This window comes from Centropristis striata, chromosome 20, assembly GCF_030273125.1.
Source record: "Centropristis striata isolate RG_2023a ecotype Rhode Island chromosome 20, C.striata_1.0, whole genome shotgun sequence".
NCBI lineage: Eukaryota > Metazoa > Chordata > Actinopteri > Perciformes > Serranidae > Centropristis > Centropristis striata.
In genome coordinates this window covers 9,624,860-9,645,637 of record NC_081536.1, presented here as the reverse complement: position 1 = coordinate 9,645,637, position 20,778 = coordinate 9,624,860, and the positions used below count along the sequence as shown (strand labels likewise).

At 38.4% G+C, this 20,778-nt stretch overlaps 1 protein-coding gene across 9 annotated transcripts in view; it reads left to right on the top strand.

The window, feature by feature from the left end:
- The window catches only part of LOC131993618 (neurexin-1a-like), a 265,891-nt gene that overhangs the window by 214,326 nt on the left and 30,787 nt on the right, over positions 1–20,778 (top strand). For 6 of the 9 annotated variants that reach the window (XM_059359604.1, XM_059359603.1, XM_059359602.1 and 3 more), the window contains 2 exons: positions 3,508–3,679; positions 11,739–12,058. In XM_059359604.1, coding sequence (XP_059215587.1) covers positions 3,508–3,679; positions 11,739–12,058 — 492 coding nt within the window. Of the gene's footprint in view, positions 1–3,507; positions 3,680–10,244; positions 10,335–11,738; positions 12,059–20,778 lie in introns of all 9 variants that reach the window. The other 3 variants (XM_059359607.1, XM_059359610.1, XM_059359609.1) reach the window with 1 other exon arrangement.

The window sequence follows — 20,778 nt, the reverse complement described above, 5'->3', positions numbered from 1 at the left end:
TGCACCCTATTAGAGCATCAGGATTAGGCTCCTCTCAGGGCTGAACTAACTGAGAAACTACTTGTCTAAGTAGATCGAATTTCAGGAAATGCTGCAATGTATCGGATTATTATTATTTTTTTAAATAATATTGGCGTTTAAAGCAAATGCCAGTCCTATCTCAGAGGGCAGAGGCAATAACAGTCAAAGTTAATCACATTAATCTGGGAGGAACATATGCCCTAAGCATGTCAAAAAATTAACTTTGTATTTTCTCAGCCCGGAGATTTAGCTCTTATCTTCCATCTGATATCTGACTCCCCAAATCTGATGGTTTGGTTTTAGTCCTTTGTCTGTCACCCCCTTTCATCTACCTCTTCATCTCTTTTAAGACTGTGAAGTAGGCTTTTTTTAAGCTATGGAAATTCGAGTTGGCAGTTTGTGACTAAATGCAGTAAATTTATTAACGAGACCATGGGGAACATTAAAAGTCAATTGAAGGAGGCTATTAAAAGCAGGATTTTAATTGGGTTGGTGCCTCCACTAAACCTTTTTTTCTGTCTCTTCTCTTGTGTCTTTTTTTTCGAAGAGCAATGGTAATAAAAAGTTCTGAATTAATGTGTTCAGTGTGTGGTAGTCCTTGAAAGAAAGTTCCCTGTTGGAAACATAGATTTTAGTCTCAGTTATATTGTATATTCAAGTATTTGAAATATAGGAAGTTGTGTGAAAACCAGCTTTGGCGTGAGGTCTGATGGTGGCAGATGCTCATAGTTTCTGCTGCCTTTTGCTGAATGTAGTCCTGCTGTCTCTGTGGATCTTTGCAGAAGGATTTCAAGAGGGTTAAATCTCTTAATATGACACAGCTTGCAGCCAACACAAGGTTTTACTACAACACCAGCTTCTTCAGATCATCCTCTCGCCCATTCAGCTCTGAAGCCTGACACGAGCCGCAGTCACTGTAGCCATGCGCTTTTCAGGTTTTTTGTTTTATTTTTTTATTGTCGTTTTCTGCCCGCAAGGAGTCAGTAAATTGTGTTAGTACTGTAGCTTTAATGCATCAGATTATATAATCTGTTGAAATTATATTACAAAGCATACAATTGTCCTAGTTTTGGTAACGTGGTGTGACACATTACAAATGGTTTTAATTGCACTTTAGCTTCTGGCTCTTGGGACATGCTCGACTCATTCCGAAACTGTGGGTCTCTCTCTATCTCTCTATATATGTGTGTGTGTGTGTGTGTGTGTGTGTGTGTGTGTGTGTGTGTGTGTGTGTGTGATGGGGGGCTTGAAAAAGAGTTGTGCATATAGGAGAGTCAGAGAGAGAGATGGAGATGTAGTGTAGTATTGGCTGTGCTGACTGGATAATGACATGCAGAGCGCTGCGCTGCTACAGTAGGTTGAGCCTCCAACCAGATGCTCCTTTCACTGCAGCTCATAAGCACAGAGAGAGAGGCTGCACCAACATACGCACTCATCTTAGCTGCATTAAGCAGTAGGATTCAGGGACTTCGATAATGTACTGTTAACTGAGCTTATTAGAGTCGATACCCATAGCATGTGGATGTGAGGAGACTGAGGCTAAGATGGGTTCAAACTTCTTTTGAGATATTTTTTTTAATGTTTCCATGCTTCTGCTCTCTGTGTAATAATGTCAGTATTCGCTGCAGTTTAATGACTCACACAAACTGCTTAGATTCAGTGATATCCTTGCAGGAAGTTTTGACGCTACTTTGGTGTTTTGGAATTTATGATAAGGGTGTCGACAGTGTTTTGAATGGGAGGCACAGAAGCGTGTGTGTGTGTCTGTGTGTGTGTGTGTGATGGATGAATGGCTAAGGCAAAAAAAAAAAAAAAAAGCAAAAGAACCAGATGGCAGCATTACACAGAAGGCCAGAACAGGTACATAAAACACTGGAGCTCAAGGGAATACTCTTAACCACTAACTATATAATTTATTGAGCGGATGTCATGAAAACAATAAAGGACAAAATGCACAGTATGACAATGTGTTTGAACTTTTGAAGAAGAGCAATATCACATTCAGGAACAACACATGTTAATTAAGCATGGCTGCCAGTCCAAGGCAATAATCCGTACAGTAATCCGCCGAACGTTCATCCCAGTGGGTCTCATATGCACTTGGAAAGATATCTCACGTTGCACATACACAGCAAAATCTCATCGTGATAAGAAATATTCCCCAAGGAGAGCATATGCTGCTCTATATGTTGCTCCAGGGGTAACAGATGTAAACACCATAGGACAACAGCAACACCACACAGAAAAATGCCATACCAATTACATCATGTACAGTTTTCTTTCTGTGTTATTGTTAGAAGTAATATTTGGATTCTTCGGAGTCTCCTTTTTAAATATTACATTTAAAGGATTTTAAAAGGGCTAATTGTTTTGTTTCAAATCAGTCTTGGGACCTTTGTTGCATATCGACCTGTTTTTTAACTCTGCAAATTAAAGGCAAAAATGACTCCCAAAAAATCTTAGAAATGATATCAAACCATCTATTGTAGTATGCTCACAATCCTGTTGATGTTGGTGCCAGACCTTGTCCTTCCCTGGATCGTCCTTTTGTGATGAGGCAGGCATTGTACAGTGTGTTTAAAATGGGCCCCGAGCCAAAAAGCAATAACCATATGGCTCCTTTCATTAAGCTGGCGGCCCACTATAAAAAAAAGTCCAGCTAATGCAGAATAAATGCTCTATACAAACTGAGTTAATGAAAAAAAGTTTGTATAATTCAGTCATGGTTATTCCATTATGTCACAGATGCAGTTATATTGTTATAAGTCATCATTTCCTCTGACTTACTGAGTTGTCTTCCCAGAATTGTTGTACATTTAAATAAATATTTAATCATCATCAACACAAGCAAGATAAGGTGAAATAATACATAAAAATATTTTGAATGGGTGTGGATGTAGGAGCTGTAAGGAAATTATTGGGGTTGTGGTGTTTTTCAAGCAAGATCCTCTCGAATGTGTTGTCTACAGGTGCATATCAATACATTAGAATATCATGGAAAAGTCCATTTCCAGTAGTTCAAGTCAAATAGCCCCAACCAAGCATGAAGTGCATATCGATGGACATACTTTTCAGAGGCCGACATTTCCATATTAAACATACTTTTTAAAATTGGTCTTTTGTAATACTTTTTTTTTGAGACACTGAATTTAAGGTCTTCATTAAATATAAGCCATAAGCATTATAATTAGAAGAAATTAAATAAATTAAGACATGAAATGCTTCAGTCTGTGTGTAATGGATCTATATAATGTGTTATTTCCACTTTTTGAATTGAATTACTGGCATAAATAAACTTTTCAATGATATTCTAATTTATTGAGATGCACCTGTATATATTTTTATTTTATACATCATGTTTTTTGGACCCTGAACTTTGTTAAATGTCATTATATATTCACAGTCCCTTAGCAACGCAGGGCTTTCTGAAAACAGTACTGTTATCATAACTAAAGGAATTTCTCATCTGTGTTCTTCTCTTTACAGGAAAAAGGAAACATTGCCGTTGTATTTAATGTCGGAACAGACGACATTAATATTGAGGAGACGTCAAAGTTTGTAAATGACGGAAAGTACCATATAGTGAAGTTTACGAGGAGTGGGGGTAATGCCACTCTGCAGGTGGATGACCTGCCAGTCATTGAGCGCTACCCCACAGGTGAGTCACCCCACTCTGCCTTTAATTACACCTGCCACTTCTAAAAGGCAATAAAATGAGCAAGAGATTATGAAGCCAGCCAGTACAGCCTTATGTGTTAGGATGTTTTTTACGTTGACTTGGCATGTGCTTTTAATTGCTTTTTATTTTCCAGCAGTGTTTACGAATAATACAAGTGTTGTTGAGTTTTTTTCTCATCTCCGATGTTTATCGCTTAACATTAATCAATGCCGTTAAACAACCCAGGTCTATGTAAATGAGTTGCACTTATGGGCTCGCATAGTTTAAAATATAAACCGCATAAAGTGCAACCACCCACTATGTCTACATGTCTACATTATATTCCCTATATACATAAATAATCCACCTACAGTGTATGCACAGACAGGTCAAATCAATAGACTATTTACAGACAAATTACCACTTTTACTGTGGAAGTAATTGTGTGCCAGTTCAGTATTTATTCCTCTGTCAATAAAGTAGATTGATTGAATTAAGGTGACGGGGTGGACAAACCTGTAATAACACAGTCAAACTAAATGAACACCTGAATTAATCTGTTGCTTACTCAGAATTAGATGCCACATGATGGGCTACAGTTAACTGGCAGCTTATTAGTCATTTTCACACCATACACAACAATTACTCATATACTAAAATGGAGCTGTATTAATTTTCTTTGTCATTAGTGTTACTACTAATAATAATCATTTTCATTTGTGTAGCACTTTCCATAATCACAGTTTACATGGCAGAAGGAGATGAATTCCTTAATTACTGGCCTGTGTAATGAGTGTTTAGTTATTGACTGCAATACTTGTACTGGCACTTTCTTTTATAGCACAGTGGTAACTGGCTACATCCAGAGATGAAACTTTGTCTCTGGAGAGTGGTGATTCATATTGGGGAGAAAAGGCAAACTCTGTGTCAATTTATTTGTTTTTGCAAAATATGAAGTTGGAGATGGAAAACAACTCAGCAACACTGGTATGTTTCTGTAGAATGTCAAGATGTTAGTATGATGGCTCTCAAAAAGAATTTAAATGCCACTGCTTGTGTTGTTGAAATTGCTAACTTGTAACTGCTTAAAGGCTTTGACAAAACCTATAGAGTATTAAAGGAGTGTGTGTGTATTACATTCCTGCATGCAACACACCAAAACGACTGGACAGACAAGTGTAGCATTTACATGAGAGCAAGAACTGCAGCTCCAAATCAAAGCCATTTGTTAGATTTTGAGCATGCATAAAATGACTGGGCAGCAGGACAAACGTAAGACAAATTCAACCTGTCCTCCGCCTTTTGCATAATGTTTGGTGACCTTTTTAGCTACGACCAGTGCATTCATCCAAATGAAAGAGGGTTTTATGACTGGGACTCAATCCTTGCTGCGTGCCTCAGGTGGAAAAGGGACGCTAATGGCTTTTGACATGTTGTAGACATGGCAGAATGCACAGCAGGGTTAAATCTTCAAACAGCAAACACCCTCAGTCCCTGTGACGCCTGCCATGCATACAGATGTGCTGCTCTTAAACCGGATGAAGTTGGTGAAAACAACTTTTTTGGAGGTGCAACACTGAAGAGATAATGTGATATTCGGGTGTCACATATTGAACGTTGTAATACTGCAGAAGGAGTTAGCTACAGCTCAATATAAAATGAATCACTTGGTAAAACACTATCACTTAAGATCACTTTTAAATGCAAGCTTTTAAAGTTAATAATTCATTGGACGATTCCATGCCTGGCAATGGAAAACATAGCACGTTATATTTAATATTTGTTGTTAACATATTGAAAGGAAACAAAACCTCTATATTTTCAGTGTGCTGTAAAATCTTGATAGCTCGATAATGTTAGATTAATTGCTCTTATGATAAGTGCTGAGTTATAAATGCTGCAGGGTAGAAGTGACTAATCTCATCCCCACCAATAATGCATCAGTGACAATGCCAAGTCCAGCTACCTTATTAGGCTCGTTGCAGACTAATTACATCCAATCACTATTACTGTGCAGTTCCTCCCCTCACCCCCAGCACACAGCCATTATTCTCTCGGCTCGCCTGTAGTTTGATTAGTATCCATGTATGCCTCTAACGCACTCATAATAGCAGCCCTCAGCCACTCTTAGGCCACTCATAGAACAACAGTGATTATAATAAGAGTAGACAGCAAAGATAAAAATGATGGCTGGAGAGTGAGAATGACAGAGAGTAGGAGATTATATGGGAGGGAGCGATCATTCTCAAAGCAAGGAAATAATTGCTTCACCAGGGCCTATATTGCTGCCCTCGTAATCTCATTAAAAAGTCTCGTACTGCATACTTATGGGCCATTAAAAGTCTTTAGCACAATTATCAGAATCTAAAAATGCAAAGCGCGCACACAGACACATAACTAGCCTTCTATTTGTTGTAGTTTGGTTCTCCGTCCTTTATTCTTGCCCCGCTTTCATTTTGCGCCGCAGACAAAAGGCTGGGCAGCAACAAAAAATCAGCCCCTTCTCCTGAGTCTTGGCCATGGAAGTAATACCATCACAATGGCGCTGCCAGGCCCGCAGGGTACGGCGCAGTATCCTATCGGAGCACCCAATGAACACTCGCTGCACACAAAGATAATGGAGAAGTCCCTGGCCTTATTCTTTTACTGTTATCAGAGCGTGGTGCACTTACAGAGCTCTCTGTCTCTCCCTCCACTCCACTCTGCTCCCGGTTCCCTCTTTTTCTGTCCTTTTTACCTCTATCTGTTCACCCCTGCCCCCTCTGTCGATCTCACCCTCTGTCCTGTTTTTCCACCTTGCGGTGTGGAGTCTGATTTGTGGGATACGAGGGGAGGAGGGTTAGCTTTATCCATCAAAGCTCCATCCTATCTGCTCTGGTTCCTTCTCTGTTCTATCCATGAGCCTATTCAGCCTATTGTGCATGCAGTCATCACTGAGCATGCTTAGAAAATGGTGCAACGGCAGCCCCAGCCAGAGCAGGGAGAGGGGGGAATGGGAGCAGAATAATAAAAATAATAGTGAGATTTGTGTAGGTTCCGCCTTTTTTAATTCTCCCGACTCCATGAACACAGGAACCATTTGCATATTTGTTCATTTAATGTGGCGAGTGTCCAAAGGCTTGTAATGAGATAAAGCTCCCACCTTATCTGACCACTTTATTAACAAAAAAGAAAACAAGTGAGTGAGGGCAAAGCGGGTCAGTTGGGACGGCTCAGCTGAATCGCTGCTGTCTGGCGGAGGAGATAAGCCAGGCTGTCCCATACCAAACCAAATCACCACTCAGCAGCAGTCACAGGCTCCGCTCGCAGGCAGGATGAATGGGCTCTGCTGCTGCACCGAAGCCCAGGGGATGGCATTGTTTAACACTCCGGTGTCCCATAGTGGGGATCAATACACGATCAGACCTTGATTATATCCACACTTAATTAACCTCAGTATAAGGATAGACTTAGCGTGACATGGGGTGCAGAGCCAAACAGATAAAAGCGCAACTGTCTTTGAAAATGGAGCATGTTTTTGCACAAAAGTAGAGGATTTTGGCAAAGCAGCATGCTGTGTGTGAGTGTGTGAGTGTGTGTATGCTGTATGCGTGTGCGTCTAACACTGTGTCTTTCTGGTAGTTTCCTTAGCCTGTTTTTCAAGAAATTTTCTTTTTTGTTACAACATTCTGATAAAAAAGCTGCAATTCTAAATTAAACTAAAATACATTTCAAACATTTGTATACATTGTGGCTGTCGAGGAACCTGTAAAATGACAATCACATGTATTATTAATGACTTAATCAGGGAAAATGACATTTGGACTGAGTGTTGCACTTCTTTAGTCTAAACTCATGTCCTCACCGTTCTCCCAAACAGCTGTAGGCTAACTGCTCTCCAGAGCCCAGTTTGATGCTGACCTCTCCTCAGATGAGGTGGCGCAGTAGCAAGAAACAGAGAGGTGACATAACTAACACCCCATGACTGACGAATGGAGGTGACAGGAATTAACAAAGCCCATGAATGCTCCATGACAACAGCATTTAATGGATTATTCATTAATTTAACACATTGAAAATTTAAGGAAGTACAGCTGTGCGTGTGTGCGCCCGCTTGTTTGTTTATTAATGTGTTTGTGTGTAATGCTTCCATCATGCCCAGCGCTTAGGAGAATTAGGTGGCGCATAAGGGAAATACTGTGTGTTCAACAGCAGGCGATATGGCAGACGTTACATAAACTGAAAGCAACTGGAGGCTGGTGTGATTCGCATCCACCTACCTCGAGGAAGCTTTGTGATTTTCAAGCTGTGGAATAAATTAAATATATTGTTCAGTAATTCTTAGTTATGACAATACTGTGCAACCACACAAGTTTTATTCCAAGGAACTGGTGGTATTCTGTGTTGTTAACAAATCCCATGAAATAAGCAAAAACAGCAATAAATTACATTATGAGTATAACCTGTGTATATACTGCCTGTTATAATTTACACCTCTGGGCCACAGAGCTTTACTGTTGTCCAAGAACTATTAAAAAACACATCAGTGAGTTACACGCTGCACTGGGTAACATGTTCTCTCATTACGATGAACCTGGGCACTGTAGTTTATTTTACTTGTTTTAGCCAATGCCGTCCTGCTGCCTCAAACACTCACCAGAGCAACAAACCTGTATTAACCCGCAGCTGAAAATAGTCCCTAACAAATGCACTATTTTCTCATGTTTGAGTGACATTTGCTTAAAACTACAGTGCCCTCGTTCTTAAAGGGAATCATTAAGCCTTTATTAAAGTATATATTTGTAACTTGTTCTTAAAGATTTAAGTCTTGGGACTCTTGGGACATGAGTTGTCAGAGCACACTTACATTGTTTTTGGTCTTTTTGTGAGATGTGCTGATGATTTCAAAGATACAGACTGTTCCCAATCTCGTCCTTGAACATCAGTCCATCATCACTTAGCAAAAGTGTCAGAACACTTTTGTGCCCAATTTATGTCAAAGATGACATCCAGGTTCAGGTTAAAAGGGTGGGTTTAGGCTGCAATCTGTTTAATATGAAGGCGGCCCATTTAAACTGATTAATGGGAGAAAAAAATATAGAAATAAATGAAAAATAGATGCACTTAGTACGTGTCCTGAATGTACAGCATCACATTAGATTGTTTCAGAATTGTGTCTCAAGAAAACAACATTCAGAGATCCACATCAAATAACCGACAGAGTGTTCCTGTGTGGCTTTGTTGTAATGCAGAATGTATCTGTCGACGTCAATGTTGAGGGAGAAGTGTTCCACTAAATCTCCTTCTCAAGCCTTTGTGCTCCAACCGGGCACAATCAGCTGCAGCCAAATTCCATGAGCTGTATAGACAAGCCTTAAACCCTTTTCTGGTCGCTGATCCTCTACAGTAATTCAAGCTGATGCGATTAAAAATGTCTTTTTATGCGTCTTCTTACCTCTAAGACCTTTCATCAGACCAACTGTGCATCTGTTACAAGGTTACCTCCTTTCCTTCATGTCTCCGCGACTCCTTCCCCTCCGAAGCTATTCTCCGCCGAATCATTGTTAGCTACCGGATCTTTTATCTGCCAGAACTGAATTAATATAGTTGATGGGACAAACATTGTCAATCTGCCGGAAGAATGGAGCTGACTGAATTCAATCTCTGCAGACAATACCAGGGGGAAAAGCACTCGGAGACAGTGCCACTTTGCTGAAAGTCTTCTGTTCTGGAGAGGTTATTGGCCTAGACAAAGGGGTGATGCAGAGTTTGCCCTCATTAATGCCAAAGTGCCCCTCCAATCTTGGAGTGGAGTTTTTCTGTAGGTGCTCTTTCTGTCTCCTGACACTTTTTTGGCTTATTCTCTGAATACTTTTGAAAAAGTACTTTTTCCATCGAAACTGATGTCATCAGTGTGCAAAATTTAGACAAACTCAGGACTTTATCTCCTTTATGACTCGTAGCTTTTGTCAAAGCCGTTTTATTGAAGATTTCACAGTGTATGTACTTTGACATTGTCTTCTGACTTTTCTCTGACCAGATGCTCTGAATGTATACTGTGTTGATTGTTGTAATGCAATTTAGCTTTTTATTTCTTGTCAATTAGGCTATTTATAAATGGGGTGGGCCTTTGTAATATGTTAAAGTTAAATTGTCCTTTAAACCATAAAAGGTTGATTCAACAATAAATTTAAATGATGTTCTTTTTGAAAATGTATATAACTAGTATAAAAGCCAGTTAAAAGAGGGGAAAGATAAATGGGATGGAAATATTTGGGTAAAGATTTTGTAATGGAAGTGTATAAATTTGTGATTTGGGTTGGTTGATAACATAGCTCTATTAACCTAGATGAAACATTTGCGTGCTAGTTCATCAATTAATATAGGCCTAATTTGTTGGCTAAAATAAAATAAAATGAGTGAAGTTTGTTCAAATAATGTTTTAGTAAATATTGTTTTTTTAAATATACCAAACTTTTTAAATATAAAAGCGTTGTGCAGTTGTATAGCTCCAGCATTAAGTATGAACATTTAACCTTTGACCTTACAGATTGTAACCACTGAAATGTCTCTTTAAACTTTAAAGGCAACAATGATAACGAACGCCTGGCGATTGCTAGACAGCGAATCCCATACCGACTTGGTCGAGTAGTTGACGAATGGCTACTCGACAAAGGTAAAATCACTGATTAAAATTTCAAATAAAATAATTTGATCATAACCAAGTTGTAGCAATATTTTGTAAATAATAAACCTTAAAAAATAAATGTTCAGTAAAACTTTAAAAACAAAATGATTGAACAGTTAAATTTAGTTTGTAGTATTTCATACTTTTCATAATAATGTATTTATTTTATAGATGTTTTAATACGTGTTTATTGTCAACTTAAGGTTAAAGGGACTGTAAATATGAATTTAAATCCACTTACTGAAGTAATATCAGCATTGTTAAAATGTCTATAAATTATTGTAGCATTTTGCTGTTAACATCTAAATCATAAATTTAAAAGTTCTTGTTTAGTCATTCACTAGTTGCTAAGTGTTATTTGCAACACTTTTGTAACATACAGTACAGTACAGTACTTGGTGTCATTTGATCTGTTCTGATTAAACTTCTAGCATGATAAATAGAGTGCAATATGAATTGGCATCAGAATTCTGAGTCCCTTTAACAAACATTGTAAATATGTATAGGGCATTAGATCAAGGAACTGTAATATAAAACAAACTGAGTGCATGCTTTGTTTTTTATAGTTCAATAACTAATTCATATTTTTCACTTAAAATGTGAAATAAGCCCTATCATTTTTATGTTTTTTTTCCCCCAATGTTTGTTTGTTTGTTTGTTTTTCTTATTTGCGTTATACAAGTGCTGTCATAAAATGTTTTTAGGTTTTCCATGTGCCCAACCATATCCGTTCTAAGTTTGATTTTCCTTGGTTGCTTTTGCTAAAAGGATGAATAGTTTCCTCAAGTGTGTCCTGCTTCCTGTGAGATTGCACACGAGAAAAGTCCAATTTTCTCAGCCTGTAGCCATTTTTTTTGTCATGCTTGCTGTATACAGAGTTTGTAAATCCTAAAATTTAAAAGAAAATGCAAGATAACATAAGCAAAGCATAATAAAATATATGCTTTCAGCTTTTGTTGGACAAATGTTGTATATATTTGTCTTATTTCCCAGGCAATTTCCTGAAAATAATTTGTCCTTTTATATTACTTCCTAGATTATGTTATCTTTCCAAGAATAGTTAAATCTATTGCATTCCCATAACACTACTAATTCTGATTAACCTCTGTTGTTGTTATTTTAGATTAGATAGACTGCCCTTTTAGCAAAGCTGCATTGATTTTCTAACCCCTCTGTTTTTATGTTACATGTTTCTTTTTCTTTTTTATAGGCATCTCATCATTTTTACTGCAATAAATTACCAGGGTTTGCCTCTACAACCTGTAATTTATTGGTCTCATTAGCCACTGGGCAAATAATCTGTCTTTCTGTCTTTTTTTTTTCCTGTTCAGTAAATGTGGCTGAGTCCACAGTTCAACATTCTTGTATATATGTAACATTGTTTTCCCACAGGGCGGCAGCTCACAATCTTCAACAGCCAAACCACTATACAGATTGGGGGCTGGGAGCGAGACCGGAGTCGATCCTTTCAGGGCCAGCTTTCGGGCCTCTACTATAATGGCTTGAAGGTGTTCAACATGGCCGCGGAGGGGGATCCCAACATTAAGATCCAGGGCAGCGTGCGGCTCGTGGGGGAGTCGCCCTCCTCTATCACGCCGCAGTCGAGCACCACGGCCAACCGCTCAGAGACCTCCACATCCATCATGGAGATCACCACCACCACTGCATCCAGCAGGCGGGTCAAACAGACGACAGCACGAGAGCCTCAGGCGGTAAGATCATCTTTAAATGACGCTATTCTAAGTACCTTTCAGTCGTGTCATTATTGCCTCAACTTGATCCATTTTGAAATACTCACAATGCACAGCAGGACGTTAAGCACATCCTGGATTAATAAAGCACATCTCATCATTATGCTCTTATATAGTGGAGCGTTTGCATTGCTCAATTGTGTCACGCCTTTCTCCTCCTTGAGTCCCCTGACCTAAAAAACTGAAGGAAAATAAGTGCATTATTCCAGCATTGGGGAGCGGCACCACAGGCACACTGTTGAGCGTTTCTCCCAGTGCAATCAGATGTGCCACTGTGTGGTGGTGGTGTGTGTATTAGAGTGATAACCATCACAGGGGTCCTCCATCATCTTTATCTGTCCTGCATGAGCACTGCAGCATCTGCAGGAGCATATTACTTCTCAAATGTCACAATGTGTGACTAAACAATGCGGCACAAAACGAATGTCCTATCAAATGAAATGGGATCGCACCAGAAGACATTATAAAAACACTATTCAAATGTATTATAATACCATTCAGAATTGTCTATAAGAGCCAAATTCCCAATCCCAATGTAATAGCTGAATCCAGGAGGTTCCAAGAAAATTTGAATTTAAGAGTTTTCTTTATTTATTTGCATGATTGCACTGGGCATAAGCTTGCACAGACGAGCTGAGATAACTTCATTAGGATCTAGGAATACCTGCGTAATTAACAGAGAGTGGTATTGACTCATGACAGACACAAAAAGAAGTAGTTTCGAATACATTTTTTATAATATAAGACAATGCTTGATGTTTTTTTGTACAAAGGATAATAGACACAACCTCATTGATAAGAAACAATTGCTTTAATTATTATGGAGCCAGTGCTGCTCTTTGATAAGATTCCAAGCTGATTAACACTGAGATTATTTGTTTAAATTAATGGGCATTTTACATTATATGAATATCATCAGTAGACGCTGATAGGAAGCAAGTAATGTGTAACTGAAACCATGAAGATTCAGAGAGTTACACATACAGGGGGAACACATGGAAATTGAACATGTATCAGAATTTCAAATATTTCGTGAGCTTGAATCAAACACAGTCATACATCAAAATGACCCTTTAATCAGGGTTTAATCAGCTTTTACAAATATAGTTTAAAATCGTTTTGGATTTAACTCATTTTGGATTAATCGGATTGGCTAAAGGAAGATTAAAGCGTCTCCAGGAGGGGGTGGCTTTAACTTCATATTGAAAAATATACTCACAATCAAAATTATTTCGTTTTAAATCCATTTTGACGGATTTTATAACTTTTTTTACAGTTTTTACAGTGCCACTGAGACACAGTAGAGACACAAACGTATCAGGCTACTTCAAGGATTTTAGAAAAGAAAACCTTCAAAGTCCAGTGCTGTGTTAATTAGATTCATTGTTCAGAAGTGTTCTTCTTCAAATCCATTTAATATTTATTTCAGAATGTTGCTTCTGAATGAAATGAAATGAAAACCTTGACTGTTTATCCATCTATGAAGTCAGACTTAAGATTTTATATGGAGCTTTTTTCAAAAAGATCAACTATATTCAAAGGAAAAACAAATGTCGAGTTTTAGTGGACTGTTTAACCTCAGCTCATATTATGAAATGACAGACTCCTACAGATAATTCTCACCTAGTTTTCAACTTAGCTGCAGTAAAGACCCCGCATTACTGGCTGTCCCCTAACTCCCTCTTTGTCTGTGGCCATTAGAACCGTTTGTGTAAGGGTCTGCAGATGCTGACAAATAATACAATCATAAATATTGATCCAGTGGAATGGTTTTCTCTCAGACTCAGCATGGTTTCTGAACCGTTGCAGGAGCATGTAATGCAAGCGAAATATCACACAATAGACTATAATTATATCCCAGCACCATGTGGTGTTATAAATTGCTACCAAGGAACCAGCAGATTGGTAGAAAGGAACAGGCTTGATGAGACGGGTGCCCGCCTCGTTCAGGCCTTTTCATCTGGAGATAAATAAAGTGAAAGACAATTTACAAATGCAGTCTATTACAGAGATACTTATTAATATACACACAACATATGTTCTGCTTTGGATGTGATCTGGTGTTTGGATATCTGACATTACGCCTATATGATAACCAGATTCTGCTTGAATAGTTTAATCAATAACACTTTACCTTGTTGCAATCATGCGTACAGCTATTGGTTTTGATGTAAGCAATGTCATTTACAGTTCTTTTCCAGCTGTATATTATATCCATTTTTGGGAATCTACTTGTTTCAAATGTATGGTCTGTATCTCTAAGGGTTCAGGCAGGTAAGTGGTGATGCTGTGGCAAATTAATTTAGAGACGCTATACTGTCAAGTTGTGTTGGAAGCTCACCTTTAAAGTGGCATTTAAAGGCTTGGAAATAGTTGAATAGTCAAGGGTAACTGTGTTGGTTTAGGCGTTATCTAATGCATTCATACAGAAAGAAAGGTCATTGGATTAAAGAGTCGCTCTGTGATGTAGGCGGAGAGATGAATGAGGCATGCAAAAACGTGTGCAATGGGAGATGTCAATGCATTCAGTTTGATTCAACGTGACGACCTTCCCATGGAGAGAGCCCGCGCAGTAGGACATTACTGTCTCAGGACACTACACTTAGAAAGACATCGTGTCTGGCCTCTGTAAAAAAGAGGTGGTGTATTCACTGTCCTTTCCCTTGAATAGTCAGCATTTTAATCATTGTCCAGCTGTTCTGTCTCCACTCTGATGGCGAATGCAATTCAGTGAATGCCTTTATATCCTGAGAGCCTTACATTACTGGGACACGTACATTTTTAGTATGGCTGGCCCCAGAGGAGATGGAATGGCTAATATTTGCGGCAGCAGTATCAGGCTCTAGCCATTGAAGCTTGGTAAAAGTGCTGCTCCAGAAAATGTAGATCAGGCTGTCAAAGAGTGCAATTGGGTCCAGAAGAAAAATAGAACTGAGACCTTTTATAGGCCTGTAGCAATGAAAGGTAATGGTCAAGGTACTTTGGTGTTAACTCAACACACATAAATCCAGTAAAATTCACTTGTTGTAAGTGCCTATTGCATTCAGTATCAATATTTAAGGCCTATAATCATATTTATTTCAAAACTATTGATCACATGACTTTGTGCAATGTGAATGCTTGTAGTGACAAACCTACAGTCGCATTATAACTATGTTTTTAATGCATTATATGAAGAAAGGTGCCTTAGAGAGCTACCAACCTTTTTTGTTGTTTTTTTAAACATGTTTTTTTTTCTGTCAAAAAGAGAGCGAGAGATGAGAGAACACAGGAGACAAACTTGAAAAATTGATATTTGTCCTTCATTTGCAGTAAACTGACATCCACAGGGTTGCAACGATGAGAGAATACTGAGCTTGATACAATAATCTAAGTAATCAGTTTGCTTATGAGTGCACAGAATCCCTAGTCTCTGATTGCTGATTACTTTTTCTACATGCCTTTAATGGAAACAAAAGGGTTTGCTGCGAACACTGCTGCCTTGCTGTGCACACATGGTCAAAATGCCAGCACAATTAAATCATTGTAGATGAGGGCTCTGTAGATTTTATTGTATGTCTTCTTGCATAAGCCCACTCATCTCCTAGAGGGTAAAGTCAGTGCTAATCATCATTAGTATAATGGTTTTGAAGGGTCTGGAGGGATTCTGGCTTCTCAGGTGCCCTATCAAAAAGTTCTCTAAATGCCCGACTGGGGTTATATTGTTATTGAATACTGTGGGCCCGGGCTTATGGGTAACATTACATTAATGTCATTCTCCTTAAACCACTGGGTGTCCACTCATGCTTTATTAACAAAGAATATTATCATCTTAGAGCACACTGGTCTAATCAGGAAAGAAACGCACCATGGGAGAAAAAGCTGATGAGTCAGAATTGTTATTTTAATAGGTATTAGAATTCCCCCTTTGCTTTAGGGATAATTGGATTGATTCAATTCCAGGACTTACAACCCACTCCAATACAGAGATAGTAAATAATATTGAGACCTTGCCTTAGTGTGCATGTTATTTCGATCATATCTTTAGGTTCCCTGACTAAGAGATTCTACACTTGGCTTTTACATGTCAAATATTCTCTGTTGTGGCTTTTTCTGTTGTGTGCTTTCTGCCCTAAGCGGAGGAGGTAGCTTACTGTATGAGCCTTACTGTCATGTCTTAATGAAGTGTCTGCTCCCCGTAGCGGTGCCCGGTCACATCCAATTAAACCGTAATGCACTTGTGTATGCATTCACAAACTGTGGACCAGCTACTGTACACACACACACCAAGAAGTGCTACTCACTTCTCCTGTCTACTCTTCTTCATTTATTCATCGTGAGGGGAAATTAGCACTTTCCCCAAAGTAAACTTTTTTTGTGCTAATTGGAAACAAATTTGAGATGTTACAGTGCTGTATCTGCTGGTGTCATTTTTTGAACCCAAACTGGCAACCCACGTAGTTCTAATGGCAACACTAGCTGCCAATGTTCAGTCACTATCACTTTTATGGTGATTGAACTCTCGTTAATCTGTCTCCATTACCCTCCGCCACATTTGAAGCTATTTAATCTGTGAAATAGCTCCTTTTTCCCCAAGAAAAATTGTGGAAACTCTGCAGACATTGTACTTTTCATATATTTTAGGTAATATTTGATAAATGCTGCTAAATTGTAGGATATCATGGCATGTGTGCATTTAAAACTAAATACATGGAAGCCAAAGCCAATACAACATGTTGTGTGTTGCAGTTTTTTGAAGGGCTTGTGGACAAAATGAAGGAAAATGTCAGGCTGCAGAAAGATAACATTTAATACCAGATGATGCTTAATCAAAACCACTCAAGGATAAGAGATAGCACCCTATGTAGCTGTTACCCTCCTAGCATAAAAAAGGAAAAAGAATACGAAAGCTCCTATCTAGAAGAGCCATTGAGAGCTCTTGACAGTGATGGATCCTCACCTGCATTACTCTGTATTATCAACCCTGGCCAGCACACATACAGTATATAAATCTCACAAGCGGTCATAGTGTGAGGCTGCCATCCATGCCAGTGCTGTCTACAGGAACATTCTCTAAAGTTGAGCAACATGGAGAGACACAAGGACAGAAAACTTCAGGAGACAAATGTTGTATAATTACAGTATGTGGATAATACAGAACTGTGTATTAGGAATGTGTTTGTGCGTAAAACAAAACATTGGTTGTTTATTCTATAGTGATATATTCAATTTAGCACCAAAAGAAGTTTTCTTCCGTTTATAGCTATAGTCTACCTTTTAATATTGACACTCAACAATAACTCTAAAATAATTAGTGACTACTCAATGACTTTACTTGACTAAATGTAGCAGACACACAAGCAGGGCTTTTTAAGGTGTCATATTTCCCAATTATGAATTTTTTCATTGGTTGTTAATATGGTGATTCCACTATTTATTGCTTAATTATTCTCTTTTGATGTGTTTGAAAATGTTAATGTTGTCTGTTTTTTTGCATAGTTAATGGTTACAAAACTATACATTAAAACCAGACAACAGCCGTTTTAGCAGCTCTGTGAGATCGTACTTACAGCTGACACAGCAGTGCTTTGGCATAATTGCTACATGGCAACATTTGCATTGCTTACATGCAGATTCATAGCAGGATCATTAGGTTTGCCATTTTTGGCCTGTTAGCATGTTAACATTTGCACATTAGCACCAAACATAACATATAAATAAGATTGATGGGATTATCATAGGTTTTTTTTAGGTATTTGGCGATTTGCCTAATTATTTGATGAATTTATATTTTTCTCTATGAATATATACTCTAGCTATACAACCCAAAATCCAAAAATGTCAACTTCATGGTGGTGGGAGAGAAAAAGCTCAGGCTACATTGTATGGCAACCATACATTAGATGTCAAGGGATTTCCCTGAAGAAGTTAAAATGTTGACCTGCTGGTGGTGCAATGTAAAAGTCAGAGCACTACCAAAGGTTTTATTCTCTGGGGACCTTAAATATTAGATGTAAGACACCTCCCTCACTTTAAACAGCATTGTCTTGTATTTAGGCCAATATGGCATTTCTAAAACACAACAGTAAAACTTGACCTTATCTGACATTTCATGCTTTCCATGTTTATTTCATAACCTTTTTTGCTGAGTGCAATTTCTGTTTTATAGCTTGTTGTTGGTGGAAATTCAAGAAATGCAGATTATAGCCTCTCCCTAGGGAGAATGAATGGCCACTATGTCACATCATTGCCACCAAATAGCCAATTGGCCTCACTATTTCTGAATTAACCCTAGGTGAGGTTGGTGTAATGGTCGTTCAGGGGAAGTGAGGACCATTCAAAACACATTGTGTGGGCCATTTCATTTGCACTCACAGCACATGGTTCAGTTACGGCTGAACTGGCTTGTAGTGGCTCTGTTTGTCTTGGGCCCTGAGACGAGGGGCAGGAACCCGGCCTCTCTATAATTCACAGGGATAATCGAAGATTTGACATGCTGCACTGCTACACCTTCAGTGCAGTGTTTGGGTACCTCATAGCCTCCCTCGCTGGCTCTTACAAACACACTATAATAAACTTAGTGTCACAGTAATCCTGTGGTGAAAAATCTTCCGCAACTTAGTATCCAATAACTGCTCAGTCTGCAGCTTTGCTTCCTTTATAATCATCCATGCACTATGTCTCTTTATTGTATCTAGAACTACCTTTAGGCATTGTTGTGATTGTCTTGATACTGGTAGGGATTATTGTTTTACAAGCTAAGGCTGCAATAAGTCTGCACAGCCTAGATTTAATACTAATCCTGCATGCATCAATACTCAGACCTGAGACTTATCTTGGGTATTAAGCACTCCTCAGGCAACTGAACACATGCACTGCAGGTTCTTTAATTGTGCTACATGATATGATACTTGGATATGAGCTTAAGGATAATTCAGTCTTCATTTAGTTTGAGATGGATGAGGCATGCTGTTACATTTTGACTTTACACCTTCAGAATAGATATAAATGTAAACAGGTATCCATAAAAAAATCAAATTCTGCAGCTTCATGTTCTGTTTCTACCTGTTAGTGAATTGAAACTCAAATTGATGTACAGAAGACAGCTATGAAAAACTAGTTTTCTCTGCATAACAATTTCTCTGTGGCTGATGTAGCATGAGAGACAGTTTGAAGTCAGTTTTAATCAAACTGTTTGGTACCCATGGACGATGGTCAGGCAACAATGGCAAAAATGTGTCGCTAATAGATATTTTCCTACATTTACATGTGACAACTTTTAAATGTCAGTATCGCTACATTAATTGTGGGGCCCAACCTCCAGTAGGAGGTCGACAGAATAGAGAATAAGAGAGACCGGCTCCAACCTCACGTCCCCACCAGCAGCTGCCAATGCAGATCAGAAGACACAATTTCACAATCATATCCAAGCTCTTTTTTACTTCAAGAGAATTATAGCTTGCAAGTGATTGGTCACCCTGCCCCACCATTTGCTGGGAAAATAGCTCAGTACTGGAAAAGTCATGCAGATTTTGAGAATACAAATGCTACCCAAAAATTACTGGGAACTGTAATAAAGCTAGTAAGGTTCTATCCAACAGTTTGCATGGATATATACATGATATTTTCTTTCTCCTGGAACTTGAATTGAGTTTGTGAACGAACTAATTAAGGTTCAAAAGCAGAGCATGTAGCAATGGGTACATCTTAACTCACAGGTTAAGTTAGTTATAGTGAGCGTAGATTTTTCAGTTGCCTAATCTACATTTGTTATTGTAAAGGATCAGCCATTTTTATCTTGTCTGCTCTAACAGCAATATTTCACCAATGTTTTAAACACACAAGCTGACTGCAGTGGCACAGTAAGTAAGTTGTTTTGATTGACAGGCTAATACTCAATAAGTCAACTAATTGAAATAAATGCAAGCACTAAACAAAACAGCCAATGTTCTGAATAGCTGATAGTTAATATTAATGTCCCTGCTCATTTATTGCAGGATAAAAAGCACAGATTTGCTCTGTTTTTTCCTTCATTTTAATGGTATTAGGTGTTGTACCCATCTGTGTTGGTGCAGGTGTCAGCCATGTGATCACGGCTCATATACGCACCGCACTGACTGCTGCATTTCATGATGTGTGGTTGTTTTTTTTAAAGATTGCCTTTATTGCTTTGTCTTTTTATTGGAAAGTCGAAGAGACAGAAGAAAGATACCAGGCGGTTGAAGGTAAATGGTATGCAATTTGACCAGCAGTGAACTCAGATGACGGTTAAATGAAATGCAGTCAGCCCAGCTCATCTCCAGCAGATGTGTGGATGACCTATATGGATCCCTGTCCCATCAGAATTAAATTTTTTATTTAAAGAAAAAAGTGAAATTGTGTTTTTTGAAAAGGCTCTAAATATTAGGGACATCCCTGTATCAAACTATTCCTCCTCTCTCTTTCTTATCTTTATTTTGATTTCCTCCCTTGTGGATAAAACATATTAAAGATATATCTTTTTTTTCTTGGATTCACTTCATTAGCATACCTGATAAAAACAGTGACTTACGGACATTTCGTTTTTTTACTTTGAAAATCTGATTTAGTGTAAAACAAGTGATATATTTTGAAGAATTACTGCCAGTTTATCAAAGTTAGGCCTTCTTACTTTGAAGATCAGCTGGCCCCTTCTTTATTTTCCCTATTTTACATGATAGCAT